General features: G+C 41.1%; 1 protein-coding gene and 1 pseudogene across 4 annotated transcripts in view; both read left to right on the top strand.

Annotated features, from left to right (window-relative positions):
• Positions 1 to 813: 813 nt before the first annotated feature.
• LOC102913277 (high mobility group protein B1 pseudogene) lies at positions 814 to 1,584 on the top strand (annotated as a pseudogene).
• A 13,477-nt stretch (positions 1,585 to 15,061) lies between these two features.
• Positions 15,062 to 25,457, top strand: part of Rictor (RPTOR independent companion of MTOR complex 2) — a 102,363-nt gene continuing 91,967 nt past the window's right edge. For all 4 annotated transcript variants that reach the window (XM_076551830.1, XM_076551827.1, XM_076551826.1 and 1 more), the window contains exons 1-2: positions 15,062 to 15,235; positions 15,435 to 15,482. In XM_076551830.1, coding sequence (XP_076407945.1) covers positions 15,187 to 15,235; positions 15,435 to 15,482 — 97 coding nt within the window. In that variant the 5' untranslated portion in view covers positions 15,062 to 15,186. The remainder of the gene's footprint in view (positions 15,236 to 15,434; positions 15,483 to 25,457) is intronic.

Below are 25,457 nucleotides of genomic sequence, written 5' to 3'. Positions count from 1 at the left end.
TTCACGGGAGGGAGAAGATATTCTAAGTGTGGGCAGTTCCGTGAGCTCGGTCCTGGATGGCATACAATGGAGAGGGAGAACTGAGCACAGAAGCAGCCACTGCCCTGTTCCTTAACTGCAGGTGGAATGTGACCCGACTAAAGCTCCTGCCACTATGACCTTCCCACAATGATGGACGACAACTTCAAACTGAGAGGAAATCAATCCCTTCTTCCTAAGTTGCTTTTGTTGGGATATTTTCAACACAGCCATGAGAAAATTAACTAACATAGCATCCAATCACTTTTCCTATGTCTGCTTTAAGTTTGGCAATAAAACACCTATTAAGGCTCTGTAGAAAGACAAGTTACAAACACAGGCCTGAGACCATTAAGTACTGTTGGGAAAGCTAGCTTGGGACTGGGGTGAGGCCTTGAATTTAGAGAGAATTGTAATAGAATATTATTTCAAGGTGTGTTACTTTTGTTTATGTTGCATTTGTTTAGCTCTGTGAAGCTGTGTTACTGTGCCTGTCTAAAACACTTGATGATCTAATAAAGAACTGGCCAATAGCAAGGCAGGAGAAAGGATAGGCGGGGCTAGCAAAGAGAGATGGAGGAGTGAAAGGAAGAGAGAGAGAGGAGCCAGAGAAGGAGGAGGACTCCAGGGGCAAGCCACCCAGCTACACAGCAAGCCACAGAGTAAGATTTACAGAAGTAGGAGGATGGGAAAAGCCCAGAGGCAAAAGGTAGACAGAAAAAGTTAAAGAAAGCTGGCAAGAAAGAAGCCAAGGCAGTACATTGAGCTCCATAGAGACAGTGCCGGGGCCAGCATGAGCCGGAGCCGGGCAGGCACTGGGCGACTCTGTGCCTTGCGGAGGAAAATCAACTAAACATGGGCAAAGGAGATCCTAAGAAGCCGAGAGGCAAAATGTCCTCATATGCATTCTTTGTGCAAACTTGCCAGGAGGAACACAAGAAGAAGCACCCGGATGCTTCTGTCAACTTCTCAGAGTTCTCAGAAGTGCTCAGAAAGGTGGAAGACCATGTCTGCTAAAGAAAAGGGGAAATTTGAAGACATGGCAAAGGCTGACACAGCTCGTTATGAGGGCGAAATGAAAATCTACACCCCCCCCCAAAGGGGAGACCAAAAAAGAAGTTCAAGGACCCCAATGCACCCAAGAGGCCTCCTTCTTGTTCTATTCTGAGTATCGCCCCAAAATCAAAGGAGAGCACCCCGGCTTGTCCATCGGGGATGTGGCGAAGAAGCTGGGGGAGATGTGGAACAACACTGCTGTGGACGACAGGCAGCCCTGTGAGGAGAAGGCTGCCGAGCTGAAGGAGAAGCACGAGAAGGATATTGATGCCTACAGAGCTAAGGGAAAACCTGATGCGGCGAAGAAGGGGGTCGTCAAGGCTGAAAAGAGCAAGAAAAAGAAGGGAGAGGAAGATGAGGAGGAGGAGGAGGAAGAGGATGAGGAAGAGGAGGAAGAAGAGGAAGACGAAGATGAAGAAGATGATGAATAAGTTGGTTCTAGCGCAGTTTTTTTTCTTGTCTATAAAGCATTTAACCCCCCTGTACACAACAAGGCTCGTTATGAGGGCGAAATGAAAATCTACACCCCCCGCAAAGGGGAGACCAAAAAGAAGTTCAAGGACCCCAATGCACCCAAGAGGCATTTTAAAGAAAAAAATTGAAATGTAAGGCTGTGTAAGATTTGTTTTTAAACTGTACAGTGTCTTTTTTTTTTTTTTTTTTTTTTTTTTTTTTTGTATAGTTAACACACTACCGAATGTGTCTTTAGATAGTCCTGTCCTGGTGGTATTCTCAATAGCCACTAACCTTGCCTGGTACAGTCTGGGGGCTGTAAATTAGCATGGAAATTTAAAGCAGGTTCTTGTTGGTGCACAGCACACATTAGTTACATATGGGGACGGTAGGGGGGTTTTTTTTGTTTGTTTTTATTTTTTTGTTTTATTTTTTTCATCTTCAGTTGTCTCTGATGCAGCTTATCACGAAGATAATTGTTGTTCTGTTAACTGAATACCACTCTGTAATTGCAAAAAAAAAAAAATGCAGCTGTTTTGTTGACATTCTGAATGCTTCTAAGTAAATACAATTTTTTTATTAAAAGGAAGAAAGAAAGAAAAAAGAAAGAAAGAAAGAAAGGAAGGAAGGAAGGAAGGAAGGAAGGAAGGAAGGAAGAAAGAAAGGAAAGAAAGAAAGAAGCCAAGCTAAGGCCGGGTATTCATAATTAAGAATAAGCCTCCATGAGTGATTTATTTGGGAGCTGGATGGCAGCTCCCCCCCCCCAAAAAAAAAGAATAAACCCAACTAATAACAGAGAATTCTGAAACCTTTTCCAGAACAAATAAGCATCACTATGCTCAAATCCATTGTATGAACAATATGATTTTCGAACATTTGCTACTCTCTGGAAGTTTGGAATTTGGGATTTGGGTACATACTAGGTCCACATAGAATCAGCCCTCAATTAAAAAAAAAAAAAAAAAACTTGGACACTAAGTCTCTAACAAGCTTCCCTAGTCAGTTCAGTTTCACATGTGTCACAAACCATTGCTGGGGACATGACACATAACTCTACTTCCAAACTTACTCTATGCTACAGATTCCATCCAGAGGGAAGAAGGATGGAAGTGAGCATTCACTCCTCCTTTTAAGGACATTTCCTGGAAGATTCAAACAATCATGCATCTTTACTATCCCAGTGATTAGAAAATAGTTAGTTGACCACACCCACATGTAAGAAAGTCTAGTAAATACACTGTATACTATTGATAGCATGAACTCAGCTAAAAAGGAAACATATATCATCCAAGGATGGAAATTGGCTATTGGAGGTAATTTTTGCTTAAGAAGAAAAGTTATTGCAGATATTGCAGTTATTGCAGAGATCTCATTAAGATGATATAATTGGAGACCAGGTCTGAAATCATTAACTACAATTTACTAATATGAAATCTTTGCACAACAGAAGATTAACAAGAAAATCTGCTCATTGCTTCATTGAAAACAAGCCAGGTATTGGTAGTGTCATATTACCATAATCTACCATAATCTACCCATGTCTTTTTTTTTTTCCTTTTTTTGAGTGTCTTAGTTTGAGTTTTTATTGCTGTGAAGAGACACCATGACCACGGCAACTCTTATAAAGAAAACATTTAATTGTGGGGACTTACCATTTCAGAGGTTCTGAAATGGGGAACCTCTTTATCATCATGATGGGGAGCATGGCAGTGAGCAGGCAGGTGTGGGGCTGAATCTGAGAGTGCTACATCTTGCAGGCAACAGGAAGTCAACTGACAGTCACACTGAGGGAAACTTGAGCAAAAGAGACCTCAAAGCCTGCCCCCCTCCACAGTGATACACTTCCTCCAACAAGGCCATACCTACTTCAACAAGCCCCTTCCTTTGGGGACCATTTTCTTTCAAACCACCACATTGAGATAGGGGTTCTCTGTGTAGGTTTGGAGCCTGTCCTGTATGTAGACCGGGGTGACCTCACACTCACAGAGGCCAGCCTGCCTCTGCCTCCTCCTGAGTGCTGGGATTAAAGGCATGTGCCACCACACTGTCTTAGCACTCAGGAGGCAGAGGCAAGAAGCCTCAGGAGTTCAAGGCCATCCTTAGCTAAGGAGGGGATTGGAGTATGGCTTGGGCTATGAGATCTTGTCTCAGGAAAAAAAAACCCTCAAAACAACAAAACAATAATAGGCTGTGACACAAAAAAGAGGACCATGAGAGGAGAAGGAGAGATCTTAAGTGGGAGGAGGAGATGGTGGAATGCGGGTAACATGCTCATGCTGGGACTCCTCTTCTGCCTCATACTGTGCCTTCTGTTCATGAGGTTCCCCCCCACACCTGCTCTTTACTCTCTTCTTGTCTTTTTCTGGAGACTGGCTTATTTCTTCATTGATGGAATTGATCCTAGCCTCCCCTTACTCACAGGCAAATTCTACACACCATTGCTTCTCTGTTACTGCTTAGCCTAATATTTTTTTCTTCATATTTCATGAAATTTGAAGTTGATCAGATATCTAACGTTTCCCTCAAAACAACAGATGAGATATGAAGTAGGGTGGTTTGAATGAGAATGCCTACATATATATATATATATATATATATATATATATATATGAGAGAGAAAGAGAAAGCTATGAATAAAAAGTCCAAGAATCCAGTAGTTGTTCAGTCACATGAGGCTGGGCGTCTCAGCTGGTCTTCTCTATGTGCCGGAAGTAGATTCCAATGCCAGTGAAGAAATGGATATGCTGACAAGGCGAGGGCAAGCAGGCAAACAAACACACCCCACTTCGTTCTTCCATTGTCCTTTCAGCAGAGGTGTGGCCCCAGATTCTTTAATCTTCCTTTAATCCACCTCACAATCTGGATTAAAGGCATATGTCATCCAGCCTCAAGATCCGGATCACAAGTGTGCCCTCCATTTCTGGATTATGGTCCATTTCATACGTAGTCAAGTTGACAACCAAGAATAGCCATCACACCATAGATTTCTTTTCTTTTTTAAAAAATACAGTTTAGTATTGAGAGTTCTCCAGTTAGCTTGTATGCAAGTACTTTATCAAACATATGACGAAAACTATTTTCCCAGGCTGGGGATATAGCTCAATCATGTGATGTCCCAGATTCAATCTCCAGTGCCACAAAAGAGACACAACAAACAAACAACCCCACTACTTCCTAGGAGTCTATGGCTAGCCCTTCTATTCCAACAGTCTCCTTCCTAGGGATAGTCTGCCTTTTGATCAAATCCATCAAGTTTATTGTTTTTTCCCTGTATTGATCATGCTTCTGATATGTCTCAGAAATGCTTCTCATATGCAACATCATGGTGATTTTCTACTGTTTTCTTTTAGACATTTGCAGTTTTAGGTTTATGACCCAGTTTGATTCCATTTTTGTATATGGTCTAAGGTATAGATCAATATCCATTTATTGTAGATGGAAATTCAGTTGATCCAGCACCAGTTGTTGAAAAGGTTCTCTTTACAATAGATTGCTTTTTGCTGTGCAGTGGTGGAACATGCCTTTAATCCCAGCACTCGAGAGGCAGAGGCAGGTGAATCTTTGTGAGTTTGAGGCCAGCGTGGTCTACAGAGTAAGTTCCAGAACAGGCTCCAAAAAGCTACACAGAGAAACCCTGTCTCGAAAAACCAAAAAAAAAAAAAAAAAAAAAAATTGCCTTGTCATATTAATCAAAATGTAACGGCATACAACTTTTTTCTGAGATTTTTATTTCTGTGCTATTAATTTATGTGTCTTTTCTTTCTCTAAAAATGTCTGGTAGCTTTAAATAAGTCTTTAAATCAGGGATTGTGAGCTCTCTAAATTTGTTTTTCTTTGGCACTGTGCTGGCTGTCACAGAAACTTTCCCTTTATCTACATGAGAGTCATTTGATACATCTATTAGATAACTTGAGAGCAAGCTTTGGCATTTTCTGTCTTTCAGTGAGTTGACTCATTTCATTTAAGTAGTCAAATTCATTGACATAAAATTAATATTTCCTTCCTTGCTTTTAGTATTTGTTATAATATCCCATGTTTCATGCCTGATGTTTTTAATCAATAACGTTTTTCTTTATTTTCTTGAACAGTCTGGCTATAGGCTTATCAATTTTAGTTGTGTTTTTTTTTTTCAGAGAAAGTGTTTTTTTTTTTTTTTTTCTCCCAGAGCTGAGGACCGAACCCAGGGCCTTGTGCTTGCTAGGCAAGCACTCTACCACTGAGCTAAATCCCCAACCCCAAGATTTTTTTAAAAATTATGTGTATGGGGGTGTGTGGGAATGAGGATGTGAGTGCAGATGCCCCTGGAGCCTAGAGGAGTCAGGTCCCAGCAAAGCTGGGCTTACAGGTGGCAGTGAGGTACCCAGTCTGGGTGTTGGGACCCAACCTGGGCAAGTGCAGTGCCCACTCCTAACAGCTGACCCATCCCCCAGCCCCGGGTAAACAGATTCTGACTTTACTGTTTTCCTCTTCTCAATTTCTACAATTAATTCCCTTTTGCTTGATTTTGATTCAATTTTCTTTCCCTGACATAGAAGCATAAATCGTTGGTTTTAGACTTTTCTTCTTGGAAAAAAAAATGCATTGCACTGTCTAATGCTCAGAGTCATCCCGACAATTTTGGTATGCTATATTTTTATTTATATGTAATCCCAAACATGCTCTACTTTACTCATTTACCTACTTTATTTTATGTTATTTGGGTGCTTTTGCTGTTTAACTTTTACAACCTGGGAATGTGTCAGGCTTCAAAAATACCATTGATGGCTAATTTAACGTTGTTGTTACAGGGAACACACGTGTATTTATTATTATTCCAATTTCCTAAAGTTTGTTTTATAGTCCAAGTTACTCTCTGCCTTGGTGAGCAGTGTCCGTGTGTTCAAAAGGAATGTGTGGTCATTCTCTGCCAGATTGTCCTCTAAATGTCATTTAGCCACATGGCTGATAAGGTTGTTCCTGTTTTCTATGCTCTGTGTCTTAGTTACTTTCCTATGGCTGTGCTAGAACACTACAGCAAAGGTAACTTATTAAAGAGAGCATTTAGTTGGCTTTACGGTTCCAGTGGGTTCGAGTCCATGATGGTAGAGTGAAGGCATGGAGACAAGAACCACTGAGAGCTCACATCTGGAACCTCCAAGCAGAAGGCAGACAGCAGTGGGTACAGCACTGTGGCTTTGAGGCCTCAAAGTCTGCCCCCAGTGACACACCTCCTGAACCTTCTCAAACAGTTCCACCAACTGGGGAGCAAGCATTCAAATATATGAGTCTGTAGGGGCCATTTTTTTCATACACCACCACCACACTTTGATTTTTAAACTGTTTTTATGGATTACTGAGACAGGGGCATTGACATTTTCAGCCTACTGGATATTTGTCTCTACTTCTTGGCAGTTTTATTATTTTGCAATTTGGAGGCTTTTATTACTGCACATACATTTGGATTGGCTATGTCTCCTTAGTGAACTGATCGTCTTACTAACATAATCATTTCTCCCTGTCCCTCATCATTGTTCTTCTGATTTGTCTGATATTAATGTAGTCATAGTAGCCTTCATTTGATTACTGTTTTTACAGTGTATCTATCCCCTTATGTTCATTTTTAAACTAACATGAATTAATTGTAAATATTAATAAGGTCCAGGGTAGTATTTCAATACAAACATACTACATGGACTGATTAAATCCAGCTTTTCTTTATCTACTGTCCATTTGATCCCTTCCTGATCTCTAGTAATCACTATTCTGGATTTAAAATAAAATTATAGGACTGGAAGATGTGGCTCATAACAGCATGTGCTGCTCAATTATAAGTATATACACTCACACAGACACATATATCCAAACATACACACACACACACACACACACACACACACACACACACACAAAATTAAATTAAAATGCCAGGTGATGGTGGCACACACCTTCAATTCCTGCAATCAGGAGGCAGAGGCTGAGTTCAAGGACAGCAGCAGGTTCCAGGACAGCCAGTGCTACCCAGAGAAACCCTGTCTTGAAAAAAAAATTAAATTAAAATTTAAAACAAACCATATCATTTTCATGTAGATCACAAATAATTGACTGTTATTTCTTGGAACAAATTCTTTTTGTTGTTATTTATTCTTTTGTTTTTAATCCCAACCAAAGTGTCCTTGTCCCCCCCCCAACCCCCCCACACACCCAGTTCCTCTCCTCCACCTCCCTACCCCCACCCACTCCTCTTCCTCTGTTTCTCTTCAGAAAAGGGCATGCCTCCCATGGATATCAACCAGCCATGGTATATCAAGTTTCAATGAGACTAGGCACCTCCTCTTCTGTTAAGGCTAGAGGAAGCAATCCAGTAGAACAAATTTTTTTTTTAACATGGCAATTTACCTTCCCTGCCCCCAAACGCACCAACATATTAGATCTTAAAAATCCTTCAAAAACATATATAATAGTAAACCATGCCAAGCTTCCCAGAGCCCTGCCCAAAGCTTTTTAAACTTTAAATTCGAGTAAATAAGCAAGAGGGTGTCCATGTGCAGATTTCTGAGTCTCTGGCACAGTAGAAGTCCCTCATCCCTGGTACCCTGCTCATCAAACATAAAAGGTCTCATTATCGTTGAACTTCGGTCATTTTAGTTCCTAGCCAGTGAACCTGCTGTTGTGTTAGTTTCCCCAGCTTTGTGCTGTGTTTAAAAAAGAAAAATCCCAGGCAGAAAGCCAGAGAGAATGTGGATCACTTTGTTTCTTTTATCTCAAGGTTTCAGTATCCATTGTCCAAACCTAACAACAGTTGCTTTGCATTTCTATCTCGATTAGCAGTTCTGCACTGTAGGAAGGAAAGTCCAATACTCCTCCATCATGGATGGAGTAAAAAAAAAAATCATTCACCGTCCAATGGATACTTTATATTCTGTTTCTATAGTCAATACCTAAAGTCCAATATCACTCAACTTTACCTATAAATTGTCCTAGAAATGATACAATTCTGTCAGTTCTGTCCTTCAATTCTTATTTGTGGTGATTTCCCTGTGATTTCGATAATGTTAGGACATTGACTTTTCTTTATTGAATCATGATATGTGATGACTCAATTTTTCAGGAAATGCCAGACTTGTCTCCCAAAAGAATTTGTAGTTGCTGCTGATGAAGGGAAGGGTTGCTAACAACCTGGGTTCATTTGGGTGCACCTCCTAATTCTGAACTCAATGGAGAGTTGGGCTCTTCTGCCTTGTGTTCTACCTTAGTCCTCTCTCAGCCATGCCAATGGTATTTCCCCTCCGGACCCCCACTTGCCGATTTTCCTGCTTTCTATTTGGTTACTGTTCTTTACTCTAAGTTTAGTGTACTGTGCACCCCACTCCCTGATGACCCCAGATTTTTTGCTTCCCACGAAAGCACTGTACCACTGAGCTATGTATCTTCAATCCTTTATTAGGTTTTATGTTTTTTGTTTTGTTTTTATTGTGGAGGACTTTTGAGAAGGGTCTTAAGCCTCCTTCCTCCAAGCAAGAAAAAGTAAACTATTGATATTATGTAAATTCACAATTTATCTGGTATTTGATTAGCAGGTTAAATTAGTATAAGGTATTCTGAGGGGGAGAAGAATCGGGGATTCTATAGTTCCCAGGAGTGCCCAGGGAAGTCTTCCACTTTAGCATATGCCCATATAATAAGGTAAGTGAATTTACGGAGACTGTTATAAACTGTGCGTCACAAAATGTCTACATGGTCTAAAAACAGTCTTACAGAGCCAGATGTGGTGGTCCATGCTGTAATCCCAGCACTCAAGAGGCTGAGACAGAAGAAATACAGATGCAAAATCAGCCTGGGTTACATAGAACCTAACAAACAAAACACCACACACACACACACACACACACACACACACACACACACACACCCCAAAAAAAAAACCTTGCAAAGAAGCTATTAAGTATATAACAAAAACTATGAAAGCACAGCACAGAGTTTCCATAGCAGACAAGTCTGATGGTTCTGATTTTAGTATTTTAAGAGCTTTCTTATAAGAAAAAAAAAAAAAAGCAGCCAGGTAGTGGTGGAATACACCTTTAATCCCAGCATTCTGGAGGCAGGTGGATCTCTGTGAGTTCAAGACCAACCTGGTCTACAGAGTGAGTTCCAGGATAGCCAAGGCTACAAGGAGAAACCCTGTCTCAAAAAACAAAAACCAGGTGGCGCATGCCTTTAATCCCAGCACTCGGGAGGCAGAGCCAGGCAGATCTCTGTGAGTTCGAGGCCAGCCTGGGCTACCAAGTGAGTTCCAGGAAAGGCGAAAAACTACACAGAGAAACCCTGTCTCGAAAAACCAAAAAAAAAAAAAAAAAAAAAACCAAAAAACCCAAAACAAACAAAGAAAAGAAAAGAAAAAAAGGAAGGAAAAGGAACACAAGAGCAATAATGGCGCAGTTAGCTGTGTCTAAAGACTGAAATTATTACCATTATGTGAAATAAGAATTTATTCTATTTCATTACCCACTATTACTCAACTCTTCAGTATAAACTGACCCATGAAATGTTAACCAATGATACTACAAAGCTAGCTGATTAGTAAAAACATTTTTAACAATCAGCAGATTATGAATAATACATAATATCTGTATGTTTTTAGTCGTGTCAGAAGTTGCAGAATATTGACTTCAGTGCTTTCCAAAAAGAAATTTTTCTTTCTAGCCATCGACAGAAAGTCACATTATCTTCAGGGAATATAGTGGTATGTCTTGCTACAATTAAAAAAAAAAGTTGCTGAAGCAAACACAGAAATAAAAGATCTGTTGGTGAGCTGAAATGCAGCTCCACTGGTAAAGGAAGGCAGAGAATATCTAGCAATTATGGAAGTTTTGCCGTGCAGCTGGCAAGAAGCATGGCTGCTTGGAAACATGCCAGCTTATGGTATCAGCTAGAATTCTCTTTAGTACCAAAATATCTAAGTAATTCCTCCCCGAATCCCCATGTCATCCAAGTAAAAAAGTATCAAAGAATATGTATCCTTATCAGCAAAGAGGTGCCTTCATAAGAGCAATGCTCTATGAATGTCAATAAAGCAGCTCCTGTGGATGAAATTTTAAAAGAGATTCCAACAGAAGTATAGAGAGTGTTTAACCTCTGATTATTTTGTCGATACAAGACCCTCATCACAGTTTAATTTCTTCACAGTTTGAGATTAGAAGAAGGGGAAGGACTATAAAAATATTTTGTTTCATGCAAACATTTGGAGTCCTCTGCCCCTTGATGGCTAGTGGCTTCCAAAAGCATGCCACCTATCTGATTTTTAAAATTTATACTTTCCCTTCTGGACAAATGTGGCAACAATAACTGAGCACATTATTGCTTTCAATAGACTTGGGTCAGGGCAAGAACATTTATATTTCACAGTGCTGTTTTTTTTTTTTCTAAAACGATTGAAATAGAAACATGTCACATAGTTTTACATATTTTCACTCTTACAAATGATGGAAATAGAATTTTCCTTTCTGTGTAAATATCTTTCAGATGAATTGTTCTGAAACCATGCTGTTATCTTTTGCTGAAAATTTCTAAATGTTCTTTCTTCTAGTTTCTTGGGGAAACTAGTCAAAACCAAAGAAAATGGATATTGATTAGTGAAATTACTTTTTGAAAATCTTGGTATAAATTCTGATGAAACTGGAAAATAAGGGTTAGAATTTAAAAACTTCAGTCAATTGAATAGTTTTCTACCATTAGCTTTAATTGTTGTGAGGTTTTATTTTTTATTAAATTCCATTTTTAAAACCAGACTTTTGAATCACTGTATCACAAGGTTCAACAAGAAATATAGAATGGTCCTATTGCTACCATCTCTACTATTAGTAAAGCAGTAAATTTTAATAATTTTTAACTTTATATTTTATTTTTAATTTAATAAAAGATAAATATATACGTATTGGGATACATGTGTGAATGCTTTTCTTTTTATTGACAGTGATAAAAATTTCAGTATGTTTAGTACTAACCAATAATTAGTATTATAAACAAAAGTTTGTGATTTGACTTTAAAACAGCCAAGAAAATTTCTCTAGTTTTCCTTACAAAAGATTATTTAAGTAAACAATTGTTTTAGCATAAAGTAAGAAAAACAAAGAAAAATGTCACTCAGCTCCCCATAGTCACTATTGAAACCACAGTGTAGATGCTTCTAGATGATGTAATGAATGCACATCTATTTCCCTTTCATCAACAGAAGCTTATCCTCCATTTAAAACTGTTTCTGTAGGGGGCCCTTATGCCTTACAGAATTATTTAAAATAAGATTTAAATAATTTTTGGACAGAGTAAAAATGTAAAGGAATTTTCCAAGTGTGTAAATCATCCTTAAATCTAACTTTGTTTTGATGTGATCCAAGACTGCTCTCCACAAGCCACCTGGAGAAGGATGGTAACACTGGTCTCACAGACTCCACTGTTTGTCATTTTAATTGTCTTTATCTAGATAGTAAATGTGTGGCTTGACAACAAAGAGAAGTTATCAAGGAACAGTCTCACCAAACTTTGTGGTTTTCGGCTTGATTTATCTTCATATGGCCTATGTAGCCAAGCAGCTAGAATAAGGGAACCAAGAGTTTGGCAAGGAAGCTTTTGCTTCTGTTCAGCACTGTAACTGTGCCTCAGAGTGAGAAAACATAGTTTTAGAATTATTAGCTCTGTGCAACAAGATAGAGAACTGAACCCAGACAGTGACTCTCAGTGGAGTCATGGTATCTTCAAATTCAAGTAAGCTGTCATTTAGAGGTGTGGTCTTGGACTCCATCTCATGTAACATTTTTTTATGAATGACTAATATTAGAAAAAAATTCATTGACACAATAAACGAAACCTAACTGGGAAATGAAAACTAAGAAGAGGAAGTCATATTCACAGTGACTAGATCAGAATCAAAATAAAATTACAGAAGTAGTAAGATGTAAACAAAATGACTAAGTCTTTGGGGTGGGTCAAAACAAGGGAAAAAAACAAGTTCCAAGGGAAACTTTTAACAAATAGCACAAAAAACAATCAGCTTAAAAAAACATAGCCTATGCTCTGGGGTCAACTATAATTGATATTATTTAGAAACCAAAACTAATATATAATGTATTCCTTATTGTAACTCACCAAAAAATTCCCCATTCCTAGTTGAGTGCCAATGCAAACATTTAGACCTTGTTTTTTTGATCAGAAATGCTTTCCACTTTAAGAATACATGTGAAGAACATAACTCACGTAAATGGCTGAAGTAGTAAAAGGAAACAAACAGTATCATTCATTGCTAAATTGAAAGATGAGTGTGTGTGTGTGTGTGTGTGTGTGTGTGTGTGTGTGTGTGTGTGTGTGTGTTTTCCCCCTCCTTGAAGAGATAGAGTAAATAATACTGGTCTTCAAATAAGAACACACAGTTACAAAGATAATAGATTCAGAAGTTCCTCAACTAAAATGGATCAGTTGTACTTACTTTTGGGAAATACTGAACAAGAAAAGGAAGTTAAAACAGGTTAGGAAATAATTTAAAATAGGTGAGGATAAACAATAGCACTAAAAGGATCATTTGAAAATCTGGTAGAATTTTCATTGACAGATTTCTACTCTTTTGTTTTTAGTGATGGTGATGTAGGAAGGGATGAAAGATAAAAATTTAAATGTCCTGGCCAGACCTCAAGCTTTGTGGTTGTCGCCTGAGTCAGGAAATAGAGTAAATAGCTTCCACTGAGACTTGAAAGCTATAAAAAAGGAAGCAAGCTTGCTATTATCAAAGCTTGTACTGATAGTGTCAGGAAATATTTCTTTAGAGCACTTATAACTGTGTTAGATCCTTAAATCTAAGTGCAGCAGCAGATGCCAGAATGCAGACCTCATACTGAGGAACCTGGAATGTGTAGACGTGGGATAGTCCCCAAGAAAGCAGCGATCCGAGTTCATTTTCCTGATGTTCTTTTATTTTTCTTTTAAAAACTTGTACTTCAACAACTGTCCTCGGTCAACTATCATTTAAAAGGTGTAGGTGAGCTAGCAAGAACAAAAAATGCAGGTGTGATCCCACAATTGAGAGAGAGGAATAGCAGTTCACATTCCGATACACACCTTGGATTTTTTTCTACATACATGTATGTAAAACTACCTTACAATGGATCCTTTTAATTTTATATGTATTTCAAACATTTATTAATACAGGAAATTTGTAATAGCTTACCTAGTATCATAAACGATTAGTACAGTGGATCAACAGTTATTTTAAATGCTACTACATTTGCATAAATTGCACCTTTGGGCTTTTGTTTGCAGTTATTCACTCTTATGAACAAGGGGAGTTTCTCCAATATTTTTCTTTTTCTTGGTGTTTTTGGAGGGATTATGTTTTTGTTTGCTTGTTTTGTTTTTATTTAGAACATTATAACAGTGAAGGAACCGAAGGTGTTTACTCCTCCAACAGATATTTTGGTTTTGACATTTGTAGTACAAGAGAAAAGGTAAGGTAAGATCTCCACTTTCACCTAACTTTTAAGTCTGGAGTAGAGAGATGAGGAATTCGAGGAGACAAAAACACCCTCATTTAAGTAAGCTAGTTTAAGAGAGTTGTGGGTTCAGGGCTAAATGAGTACGTAACAAACCGCTTCCAGAAACCCGTACAACTAATAATTGTTACTTGTATGCATTAAAAACAAACAAACCTATCCACGAGGACGTCTGCATTAGCCAGTGATGGAGGAGTAACAGAAAACCAGGACGGGACGCCCAACCTCCTCCCCGGGACTCCGGGCGGGAAGGAAACCCTCCTCGGGGCCTCCTGGCGCTGGCGCACATGCCCGGGAACGGTCCCGCGGCGGGACGACCGCCCTGCACGCCCGCTTCTGCACTCCTCACACGTCCGATCCCCGGCGGCCCGAAAGCAAACCTCCTCCACCCCGTCGCCTGCTCTCGGGAAAACCTCCGGGCCGCCCGCCGAGGGCGGCTTCGCCTAAGATCAAGCGCGGAGCCGCTGAGCTCCACGGTCAGAAGCGTGGGTGGCCAACAAACTTTGTGCTACGTGTGTGCACTTGGGAGAACCACCGCGGTTCTGGGAAGGGATCAAAGCGACCTTCCCAAACCGTGCGCAGCGCTTCTTCCCCCCCACCCCACCCCCGAACCCCCTTTTTATTTTAAAGAAAAATAATTCTAGCCGATGAGTCAGGAAATGGGCTTTAAAGCCACCGCGGGGAGTGCAGCGGGGAGGAGGAGTTCAGCAGGTGGCCAGCCGCCCGCATCCCCCGCCACCGCCGCGCCCGCCCGCGCACACACCCGCGCGCGCGCGCTCGCCGAGGTCCGGTCCCCATCAATGGGAATCCCCCGTGGGAAAACGCGCCTCCCACCACGCCTGCGCTCCTCGCACGCGTCCGGCCCCGGTCTCCGCGCGCCCCGGGGGGCTGCTGCCGCCGCGTGGCTTGCTCCACGCCCGCGGCCGAGTCTCCGTGCCGAGGGGCGGGGGCGCTGCCGCGGCGTGGTGGTGGGGTGGGGGGGAAGGAGAGGAGGGAGCGGAGGTGGCGGGCGCGGGGAGGGGAGAGGAGGGGAGGGGAGGGAGACTGGGAGACGACGGGGGCCGGGAGCGGCGCGGCGCGCGGGGAGGGGAAGGGGTTCTCGCGCGATTGGGCGAGGTTTCCGGTGTTGTGACTGAAACCCGTCAATATGGCGGCGATCGGCCGCGGCCGCTCTCTGAAGAACCTCCGAATACGAGGTAAAGCCCGCTGCCGCCGCCGCCGCCCTCGCTGCCCCGCTCCGCGCTCTCGGTGGCCGCCGCCGCCGCGGTGCTCGGGCCTGCCCCGCGGGGCCTGGGGGTGAGGAGGGGTGGGGGACGAGCTGGGTCCCGGGCGCCGGCGGCCTGCGATGCTTCCTAACTGGGGTGTTTGTGTGTGTGTGTGTCTTGTTTCGCGCAGGGCGGAATGACAGCGGCGAGGAGAACGTCCCGCTGGATCTGACCCGAGGTAACGCGGGGCGCGTAAGCCGGGGAGGCGCGGGATCGGGAGCGGGGTCGGGGGGTTCGGGGAGGCGGGGTGGCCGGGGAAGCAGCGACCCGCGCGGGGGCAGCGAGGGGCCCAGCCCGCGCCCATCCCCCTGCCCCGCGCCCGCTTCCCCCCCGGGCTGAGCCCCTCCGGGCGGCTGCGGGAGCGCTGGAGCGCGGGGCAGGACCTGAGCGCAGCCGGAGAGACCCCGGGGCTCTCCGGACGGACACCCCTCCAACCCCCGCCACACGCCGGACCGTTCTTGCTCCTCTCCACCGCTCCCGGGCCCCCCGAATCCCGGGGGCGGCCCGGGAGGTGTAGCGGGGCGCGGGGGTGGGGGGGTGGGGAAGGTAGACGTTGTTATTTAGGTTACTGGAGGATGTTGGAGGGAAGAGCGACCACATCCTGCCCTCCCCGTCCCCCGGAGCAGATGGCTGGACCAGGCTGGGTTCTTGCTGACTGCTTTTCTCCGGGCTGCGCGGTCCTCCGGCGGACCCGGAGCTTTTTGCTAACTCGGCGGTGAAATGGGAGAGAGCCGCTGTGGGCTGACTGCTCAGCGTCTTGGTTTATGCTGTGTGTGTGTCCCTGCTGCTTGCTTCCCTTTCCCCCCGGGCCCGCTGGGTCTGGAGTTGGCTAGAGACCGCCCCCTCACTCTGCCGCAGGTTCATTGTGTACCGTCTGCAGTGGCCATGGGTTTGTTTACACCTTCTCTGCAGGGCAAGCCCCGCTTATGTTTTTAAGAACTGTATCCGCCTAGCGATCGGCGTCGCTTTCTTCGGTCACCGGCCACCGTGCTGGTGGTGTTCGTTCCACAGTATTTCGCTGAAGCATTGGTAGTTACATGCAAGAGTCTTTTCTCTTCCTCCATAAACAGGATTTGGTCTACAGATTTCAACGGTCATATTCCACAGCGCTGTAGTTTAGAGCGTAACTTAAGTAGTTCTGTACAGAATCACTTTTGGAGATCCGTGAAGCGCCTTAGGAAGTTAAAAAAAAAAAGTCGTAAACGTTCTACAGACCTGAGTTTGTTGTTGCTGTTGTTGTTTTACCTTGTATTGTAACTCAAGTATTTGGTGATTGTGAGGTTTAGGGGATCCATCTCTGTATTGACGGCATAATTCATTCTTAGTTTTGTTTCAGTTTTTGTATTGTTAGGGCTCCTGTGTAGGCTGAAAGACCAGTTTTGATTTAGTTACATGAGTACATATTTACTATTTAGTATTTGGTTCTGATAGTTCAGGAAGTTAAGTTTTGAGTAAACAAGCCCGTTCAAAGGCAGAAACTTTTCTAAGATACAGTGCAGTGGTGTGTAAATCCTGGAAATGGCAATTAATTAATTCAGTGATTTGGAACATTTTTTTTCCCCAGGGGCTGGGTTTGAGAATCAGCTTAGAAAAAAATCAGACTTTTGACATTTATTTTTTTGCAAATTTGTAAACTTAATGTAACGTAGACATGAAAAATTTATACAAAGTAGGTTTTCCAGAAAGCGTTCTAATGAGGATCATAATACAGACCTGTGATTTAGCATTGCACTTTTCTAACTATGTAGTAGGTCAGTGATTTAATTTGTATATAAGCAATTGGGTGGAAAAAGCACTTAGGTAAACTTGAGCCTAGTACCTACAGCAAAAACTTGCTTGGATGTGGTGTTAGAAATAAATTGGAATTGTAGTTTGTTGACTTTGTTATTAAGCTCCTTTATATACTTACTTTTGTGGTTGGTGTCAAAACTTGGGAGTGTATTATTAAAAATCAATTCTCTGAGACTTCAGTAAATATCTATATAATATAGCTTTCTAGGATTATATAAAATGCTCAGAAAATGTTTTACTTGCCCAGATAAAATGTACTAGAGTTCCAAATAAGTATACACAGCTGGTTGACAAGCTGATTACAAAAAGGAGTTAGATTGACTGTATGGTGAAACTATTGACTAGAGAAAGGGTTATTTTGATGAGCATTTCATTGTTCCAAGGCTTGTGGATCACGCATGAAGAAAGTTCATGAAGAATTAAACTTTGGTAATAATTTGAGACTGGTAAGGCAGTCTGGGTTGCAGCTGAGGGACAGCTGCTTGTGGATTGGATTACAGTTTGGAAAAAGATAAAGTTTGAGCAACCAAATTTTTGTTTGGCTTCATGCTGCGGCAGTGTTTGCTCTGATTCCAGTTGTTCTGAGAAGTTCGTTGTGTAGGTGGACAACCATGCTCGTTGTACATAGAGGTTATGGTCATAGTAATCCCTAGAGGAGACAGCCATGTATAGTTAGAGTGCTGTTGTAGAGTCAAATAATTCTGGATCGTAATCTCGGGGCAACAGTAGTTGGGGGATTTGGGACAAGTTATTTGACCTTTCTTCCCTCCTGGTTTCTTCAACTGGGAAAAAGAAAATGACTTTAAAGTGTTAGTAAGAATGTAAAAGGTAAATGAAGGTGGCTCTTAATTACTCAGCATAAAATTTTGTAGTTTATGAGTACTGTTTAGTGTTAGTTGCTTCCTAGCATTGTGAAGCTGGGATTCTGTAAGTCATACTTAAAAAAGCATGGCAAGTGATTGTGTGTTTGCATGTAGGTGGGCAAGTGCAGAGGCACATGTGTGCATGTATGTGGGCAAGTGCAGAGGCACGTGTGTGCATGTGTGTGGAAGCCAGAGGACAGCCTAGGGAGCTGCCCCTCAGGAGCACTTTTTTTTACATGGTTTCTGGGTATTGAATTCCTTATGCTTCCGGATAGCACTTCTCTGACACAGCTGTTTCCCCAAGCCCCAAATTATTGTTTTGATTATTACAAATTCATTCAAAGAATCACAGAATTCCTTTTCAGATAATCTGCTTTATTAATTGGGTGGATCTGAAATGGAGTATTTGATGATAATATGTTTTTGAACAAAAAAAGATATTTTTCATTCCAGAAGAGATCTCCAGCCAAGCAAGGTAGTCCATGATGGTAATATCAGCATTTAGGAAGTTGAGACAGGATTGTGAATTGGAGGCCAGCCTGGGTGAGCTACATGAGAACTGCCTCAAAAAAAAAAAAAAAAAAAAATTACCAACTAAGTTTAACCAAAAGTACAGTTTGTTTGTACTTAGGATTAGGTATAACATTGTATTTTGTGAACCTTAGAAATGTTTTTAGTTACAATGATTGACTGTATTCAGAGTCTCCTGAGGTCCAGAAGAGTTTGGTTTGGGTACTGGTGTTATTGCTGTTGCTCAGACAGAATGCCTCTATTAAAAATTGTTGATGGATTCATTTTGATCTAGGAACCCATTTAGTAAATCTTAAAGTTATTAGTAATTCTTGCTTTCAGTTTTGTTCAGAAACCTACTCGACTTAATTTGTGAAAGTCCCCAATTTGCTACTGATACCATTAAATACTCCCTATATTTCACACCGAAATACATATTTTAAACAAATGCAAACGCCCAAATGCTTCCTTTAGCTACTTCCACAGCAAGCATAACCTTTTTCTTTTCTTTCTTTCTTTCTTTTTTTATAGTGCATCCTTTTCTGGTACTGACTCAGACTTGAAAAGACACAGTGTTCTTTCAGAGTAAGACCCTGTTAATGTAGTGTTCAAAATTATTCCCAGAAAATGGACAATTCTGTATTAGTATTCAGAAGAGCAGGAAGGCTATCTGAAATAGTGTGAATTTGAACATTTTTTGTTTTCTAATTTCCCTTAGTTGGGAGGTTACTCATTTGTTTAATTGCTCACTTGAGTTAAATCAAACAAACATTGATAGAAATCTATTCTGTATCAGAAACTGAATTAGATGCTGGAGGAGTAGGAATGAGGAGGATGTTGTTCCCTTTGAAGAGTTTAGTGGAGCTGACATAAAGGAGTGATTGTGGTTCGGAACAGTAAGTACAGACTGTGCAAGGAGCAGAATTAGTGCAACAGCAGCCAGAGGAGAATGTGATTATCTGGTGGATTGGTGACCAGAGACGCCTCCTAAAGGGTACACTTCTCATAAAAACGGTGGCAACGTGGAAGGAAATGTGGGCTGTCTGGAGAATAAACCACACTTTTGGAAAGGGAAAGTCAGTAGATAGAGCTGTGTAGAAGGCTCCTAATAGAATCAGAGAAGTGAAGGAGTAGACCAGGGTTTTAGCTACAGAAATGGAAACAGAGATACAGAAGAGTGAGGAAATCAGCTGATTTGCTTTCTCCCATTGAAAACCGACTTTTTAATTGTTAAACGCCACCCCCACTCTTCCACCCCATTTTGGAGAAGTCTTGCTGTATATCCCTAGCTGGCTTGGTACTGACTAGTACTGGTCTAGGCTAGCTTTGAACTTGGAGTAGTCCTCCTGCTTTGGCCTCAGTGCTGGGATTACAAGCATGTGCTAGCACAGCTTTATTAACAGACCTGAACTCTGAATTCCCTCATCACTTCAGACTCACTTTTGCCTAGGGTCAGACTGCACAGCATCTGTTCCTTTCCAGGAGCGACTATACTCTCGGTAAGATTTCCTTCAGGAGTCTGTGTGGAACTGTTTTCCTTTACTTTTGTTTCTTCCTGTCAACTCAGTTTCCACATGCTCAGCAAACGTTTGCTGTCCCTTCTCTAGTGGATGTGGGCCGAGGCTGAAGACAGAAAGAGAAGATTGGAAATGTTACTTTTCGGAAGACTTTAGGCGGATTAGTTTATCTTCATTCCACAGTGTCTTCGTTACCTTGGCTCTCCCCTGTAGTGCAAATGCATGCATGTGAACGGCCTCTAGCAAAACTCACTGACACTTGAATTTCTACAGTCCACTTCTGCTATGACTACTGTATTACTAATGTTGTGTCAGGTACTAAATTATCTCCGTTTTCACCAACTGTTTGCTATGTTCATCCTAATTCAAAGAATAAAAGCTTTGAAGTTCTAAAGCAATGAGACTTAGATGTACTTCAACCAGTGTCGTAGGGCCAGTGAGTGTTGTCTCTCTAATAATCCCTTTAAAGTTAGAATGTGTAAAGCTTTGCATCTGAAAGTGTGTCTACTTTCTGACTTAGAGGAACTACCAGTGTCTTCTGTTGTTCAAACTATAGACCAGCTCTTCATCCATTTAGTGCTGTTGACAAACTGCTTCAAGTTGCCTTTGAAATATCTGTTTGATAGTCTGTTCCCTGTTGAGTGACACAAAGACTTTATTTCTGGTTTTACCTTTTCTTTCCTGCTGTACTACAACCAGAATCATTTTCTTATAAATGCAGATTTGATTTTTGTCATCCATTTAAAATTAAATGACAGCAAAATGAGGTTTACTTTTGCTTTCAGAATAAAGTCCAAATTCCTTAGCTTGGCATCTAAGGCCCTTTATAATTTATTTATGTATTTTCTTCTGTGCTGCTACAGCTGTAATAGTCAAGGTCTGTCTTCCTGTTTGCATAGCTCCAGTGTGTGGCACACTCCTTCGTACACAGAACACTTCTCATAGGAAATTAGGGTTAGTTTACTGGTCTAAAGCACCGACTCTCCCTCCATTCCTCTTCTTTCTCCTTGTAAACTATGTCTCTATTTGAGAGTACTTGCCTGAGTCAGAGAAAAATGCTGTTCCTTACGTGTGGCACGTAATTTTATATTTACTTCTGCAGTTTCCTTTACCTAAGAATGCATTCCCAATACTCTGTCAGTAAAAATCCTAAGTCTTTCAGGTTAAGGGTTAGAACTGAAGGACCTTGCACATGCTAGCCAAGAACTTTATCACTGAGCTTGTTCCCAACCCCTGAAGTGATGTTTTGAGTGAAAGAATGGAGAAGGAAATGAGCAAAAGTAATATAATGCTAGATTATTAAAGAGAACAGAGTAAAATAATGCTTTGAAGTTGCAATCCTGTGGGGCAACCAAATCGGTAGTGCTATAAAATAGAGAAGTCTTTCTGCAGGGGACAGTTATGAGTTCAGTAGGGTTTTAAATTTCATGTGATTGATGACACCAGCTACGTGGAAGAAGTACTATACCAAATGTTGGAGTGGATGTCTAGTAGTTGTTACTTTGAATTTAATATTTTTTGTGTAGGGTGTTGGGAGAATGCAGACACAAACACACATGCACACACACAAAGTGTGTGTTGGGATTAAGTACAGGAGCTTACATATGCTAAGCATGTTCACTACTGCTGAACTGTTTTCCCCCCTCTCCTATATGGAGAGTTAAAGATTTGAGCATTCCAAGACAATGTGATAAGACTGCATATCATGGGAGCCTTAAGAAGAGGCCAAGGGGTGAAAATGAAGGTTATAATCTATGAGCATTTTTCAGTTGAAGAGGCTGAAATCTATAGTGTTGAAGTGGGGTTTATGGACCTTAGTTCTGCTCTGAATGTGAGACTGGTTTGGGCAGGGTGACTGACCTCTGGGCTTCAGTTACCTTTCCTCTGTGATGCACACTACTTTTGCATACAGCACTTTCACCTGCCGTCTGTGTGATTCTTAGATCAGCACCAGCTGGTGAAAGTTTAAAACGAGGGCATTCAGAGCCTTGTTAAAATCATGGGGAGATATAGTCCCACACATCATAGTGAATAAGTGTTGGAGTGATGGTGTTGCATAGCCTTTGTATGTTTGTTACATTCAAGTGACCCATTGCTGTGACTGGCCCCCTGCCTCCCAGGTCTCAAGCTCCAGAAAATAGGACTGTGAAAAGCACAATGGGGCAAGTAAATGAATTGCATGCCTGTGTTTCTAGCCGGCCCATCTAATTACGGTCTACTTTCTCCTGCACTTAGAAAAGTGATGATAGGAGAGTGTGAAATCTATATTCCTAATACTTGTTTTTATGTGTAGTTTGGGAAGATTACATGTTCTTTTTCCCTCTAGGAGGTTTTTAGCATAATTTTTATTTCCTGAGCAAATGACTCTCAGAATAACAGAGAAAGGCAAACAGGTTAAAATGCTTATTAGGTAACCAGTACATGAATGATCAAAAGGTAACTGTTAAACTTTTTGGATCATTCATTGTTTTGATATTGTTGTACTTTTTTTGTTAGTGTGGCCAGGTTAAACAGAATTGCCCCCTGAAAGTTATATCGGTACAACAATTATGTGTACCAGCTAAAAATAACATTCATATGTTCAGTAAAATGGGGTCAACAAAGAATCTAAACATGAGTGCATTCTTCATGTCCCTATGAGTTGTCCACCTAGACTCGTGCACTGTGCCCTGCACCTAGTAATGATGAAATTGCTATACCATTGAGAATATGCTGAGACGTAAATGTACCCGTTGCAGGAGCCAGGTGAATAGAATAACAGACACTTTAAGAAGACTTCATAAACCCAAATTAACTTGTATTTGAAAAGCTTATCTTAAATGTCTTCCATTTTTGACTTCAGTGTACTGAAGAAGCTGGATGTATAATGGTTTTCTTGCTGTCATCTTGTGCCACCACAGCAGGCTTGAGGCAGTTTCAAAATCAAAACAAATTTGAGAACTAATTTTTTTTTCAAGATAGGGTTTCTCTATATAATAGCTCTGGCTGTCCTGGAACTCAGTTTGTAGACCAGGCTGGCCTTGAACTCAGAAATCCACCTGTCTCTGCCTCCTGAGTGCTGGGATTAAAGGCCTGTGCCACCATGACTGGCTGAGAAGTAAAATCATACTGGCAAGTCATTCATTCACTATTTCAGATAGTATTGGGGGAGGTTGCTGACAAGTGTTTTCCTTTTTAAATGTTGAGGACTGATTATATTTTAAGCTTAGGCTTGTTTGGCCTTTGAAAGCAATGCTGGACTCGACTGAGAGATTTGAAGCATACTGTGAAATAATTGCATACTTGTGACGATGAGTATGCAATTGCTCACATTCCAAGCTCAGTCACAAGTGACTTTTCTCCCGTGACTGTGTAGTGCATATGGCTTTCCTCTTCATTAATATGTTATTGACAGAGGGTAGTGTGCAAGTTCAGGGGGCTCTGTAAGTTTAGCAAACTCAATTTGAAAGAGATGGCAACCTGGAAATGAGAGCTGAAAGTAGGGTAGCTAGTGCTTTTGTTATTTTCTACACTGAAATGACCATTTTCTGATCTCAGAATTTAAGCATTAGAACTACCAATGAGATAGATGATTTGAAATTAATATCCTGAAGGGCTGGCAAGATGGCTTAATGGATGAAGGCACTTGACTTGCTGACAAGCCTGAGTTCCATCTTTGGAACTCACATGAAAGAAGGAGAGGTCTCATCCCAGTAATTTGTCCCTTGGTCTCCACAGTGTGCTGTAGCGTGCACATGTACACACTCCCAACACACAAAATAAATAAATAAATAAATGAATGAATAAATAAATAAATACATGTAAGAGACATCTTGAAATATCAATGTTTCATTGTGAATTCCAGCGACTGCTTAGCCCTATTGGATGGTAAATAATAGTTGGTGAATTAGGGTACTGCTGTATTAGGAAACCAAAACAAGACTTGGATTGTCACTTGCAGAGATTTTAGTCATCTTGCTCTGAATCCAGTACAATTTCATGTGTTTCTCATACTGAATAGAGAGTGAAGAGGCACAGGAGCTGTAAACAAAGGAGATTGCCAAGTAACTTAGTTACTTAAAAGGGAGCAGTTTGCCAGAGAAAGGGATACTTAACTGCTTTAAATGTGGGCATGTATATATTTTTTCAGCAGTTATATAGATCTAGAAAATCACATCTTAAAATAGTAGTGCTAATTATTTCCGTGCTCAGTCCATCCCTAGTGTATTAAAACTTTTAATTGCCCTGTTTCCCCCCCCCCCCATAATCCTCTGATGTACTCCCTAACATTGTACCATCCCCCCCACCTGCCTCCTGCTAGTGCGGAGGGGGAGAGAAAAAGTGAGAGTTGTATGGAGAGAGACTTCAGTGCTGGAAAGATTTTGGGTGATAGGAGCTCCAGCATTGAGCTGTGTTGTAGATTCTGTGTGTGGCCAGGGGACAATAGAATATTGTAAACGTTCTATTCCCCATACGTCTTGTAAGAGGTGGTTGTGTTCTTTTAAGTCACATTTGTCTCCTGTGATACTGGGTTAACGTGGTGGTGATGGAGTGACCGAATACTGGAGCTGTTTGATACACTCTGTCAGGTGAATGTTCATGCTTAAGAAGTTTCATATGTATATGGAATTCTTATATACAATTTTAGTTATTTTTGATGAATTAAATTTAAGATTAATTTAAGATTAATTAAATTACATTAGCATTAAAATAGTTGTTACTATATGTATTTTATTCCCGCCTTTGCCATTTTTTCTTTCTGATAGGAGAATTTGGTGTTAACTGTTTTAGCTTTGTTTTGTCCCTGGCAAAAAGAGAGAAATTATTTGGAAAAAAGAAAAAGCTTTTGGTTTTTAAAAGGCAACAAAAGCCGGGCGGTGGTGGCGCACGCCTTTAATCCCAGCACTCGGGAGGCAGAGCCAGGCGGATCTCTGTGAGTTCGAGGCCAGCCTGGGCTACCAAGTGAGTTCCAGGACAGGCGCAAAGCTACACAGAGAAACCCTGTCTCGAAAAACCAAAAAAAAAAAAAAAAAAAAAAAAAAAAAAAAAAAAAAAGGCAACAAAAATATATTGAGAGCCTGGGTTAAAAACACTGACAGTTGCTTTTATTGTTTCTTCTCATAGTTTGTTTTTAATTCTGTGTTTCATTATTGAGGATTTTTTCACATAAATCAGTAATTGTTTTCATATTATAAAAGTACCACATAGAAAAAACATAATTTCTTTTTTCTTTTTTGAGATAGGAGCTAACCTCAAACAGACTTCTGACTCAGTATCCTAAGTGTTGGCATACAGGTATACATCACCACATGTAGCTTTATGTTGCAAACAAATACATATATTTCCATGAAATGTATGGATTGGGGTAAGGTATGTTTTATCTTTGAACTTCAAGTTTATTTAGTTTTTGTGGTATTGGGACTTGAACCCATGACCTTGTACTTGGTAAGCAGTCTACTACTGAGCTACATGCCTAGTCTTTTTGTTTGTTTG

The sequence above is a fragment of the Peromyscus maniculatus genome, chromosome 15 (assembly GCF_049852395.1).
Source record: "Peromyscus maniculatus bairdii isolate BWxNUB_F1_BW_parent chromosome 15, HU_Pman_BW_mat_3.1, whole genome shotgun sequence".
In the NCBI taxonomy this organism is placed as follows: Eukaryota; Metazoa; Chordata; class Mammalia; order Rodentia; family Cricetidae; genus Peromyscus; species Peromyscus maniculatus.
The sequence above is the reverse complement of the archived record's forward strand: the minus strand, read 5'-3'. Positions and strand labels throughout refer to the sequence as shown.